A 1,705-nucleotide genomic window follows, 5' to 3' on the forward strand; every position below is an offset into this window, starting at 1 on the left:
TAACCAAAAACTAATTTATATCCGAAATACAATTATATTATCCTAAGATATTTTGGGCAATGTTTTGAGTGATTTATAAATCGGTTTAAATCGATTATGAATTAATTAATTTTAAAAATTAAAATTAATCTAAAATTAATTTTATTATTCCTGAGCTATTTTGGGCGATCTTTTGAGTAAGTTAGGAAACGGTTTAAATCGATTGTTAATTGATCAACGGCGTGGCTTATTTTCATCTACTTCCCGGAAAAGAAAGTTACAGTACACTGAAAAAAAATGGGGGTGCGATTAACTTTTTTTCCTCCTATCTTTAACACTTTTCGTGCGTAAAAACATATCAACATTTTTTAATGTTAGTTTTACACCTTTTTAAGGGTAAAATTAACATGAAAAAGGGTAACTTTAACCACTAATACACCTAAAAAGGGTAATATTTACACCGATTTCGTTTCAATACTGCAGGGTAAAATTAACATTTCCGGAATGTTATTTTAACTTTTTCGGATTTCTCTCAGTGTAGGAAAAAACTAAAATTATTTTTTTTTAATAAGTACTTACCGCCAGTGCTTCTCAACTCGCCGACTCAGGGCAATCTTCTCTCCAATCTCCGTGCAAACGGGATTCGTAAGTGTAATTTTGGCCAAATCAGCCTTTGTAGCTGTGACTCGGCCTCCAGTACTGAGAGAGCCAATATTGACCAGGAGAATTTCCGATCGGGCAAGTTTCTGTACTTTAGCACCCTTCTTGTCGCCCTCTGTGCGTACACCCAGCAATCTCTTCAGCAGGTAGTATGAGAACTCCAATTCAATGAAGATGTCCGGCAGAGCACCAACAGCGCCCAGCACTTGACCAACCAGACGATCAGCTCGGCACAGAGTGGGTTCAATTTTCGTACCAACACCAATCAGTCCACCCGGAACGGCAAATTGCAGTTCATTCTGCTCAGCAAAGAGTGAGACAATCTTGGAGAAAATGGGACGACACGTGAGTTTCCCATCGGCATCTTTACTAACAAGTCCGGGGCGCACTTCAATTTCCTGCCCCACCTTGAGTACCCCACGCAAAATTGAACCACCAGCAACGCCCCCCTTGAGATCATTCACCTCACAACCGGGCTTGTTGACGTCAAAAGAACGAATAACAATGAGACGCGGCGGATCGGTAAAATTGCGCTGGGGGATGGGAATCTTCTTGGTGATGTACTCACACAGCACCTCAATGTTATACTTGAGCTGTGCTGAAATGGGAATAATCGGTGCCCCCTCGGCCACAGTGCCCTGAACAAATTTAGTAATCTGCTCATACTGCTCCTTGGCCTGACTCTCCTTCACCAGATCAATCTTATTCTGCAGGATCACGATCTGCTTCAGCTTCATGATCTCAATAGCTGCCAAATGTTCAGATGTCTGAGGCTGGGGACATGACTCATTGCCGGCAATGAGAAGTAGGGCGGCATCCATGACGGCGGCTCCGTTGAGCATCGTGGCCATGAGAATGTCGTGCCCAGGGCAATCGACAAAGCTCACGTGGCGCACGAGCTGAAAGCGACCTGTGCATGCTGGCCGAAGACACGGGAAACTATCATCTTTCCCTGAACTACCGGAAATGAAGCACGTAGGTCTGAGACATTTGGGATTGTCGCACTTGTAGATCTTTGCATTGGCGTAGCCTACGAAGTGAATACAGCTTCTAATTGGTAAGTGCA

General features: G+C 43.0%; 1 protein-coding gene across 1 annotated transcript; it reads right to left on the bottom strand.

The window, feature by feature from the left end:
* Window positions 1–224: 224 nt before the first annotated feature.
* LOC129809282 (eukaryotic translation initiation factor 2 subunit 3) lies at window positions 225–1,670 on the bottom strand (the record flags this gene model as incomplete). The annotated part of the gene is given in 1 exon segment (XM_055859114.1): window positions 225–1,670. A coding segment is annotated over 1 exon segment (1,116 nt), but the record flags the coding sequence as incomplete, so codon positions are not given.
* Between the last annotated feature and the right edge of the window lie 35 nt (window positions 1,671–1,705).

The sequence above is a fragment of the Phlebotomus papatasi genome, unplaced genomic scaffold (genome assembly GCF_024763615.1).
Source record: "Phlebotomus papatasi isolate M1 unplaced genomic scaffold, Ppap_2.1 HiC_scaffold_555, whole genome shotgun sequence".
Classification (NCBI taxonomy): domain Eukaryota; kingdom Metazoa; phylum Arthropoda; class Insecta; order Diptera; family Psychodidae; genus Phlebotomus; species Phlebotomus papatasi.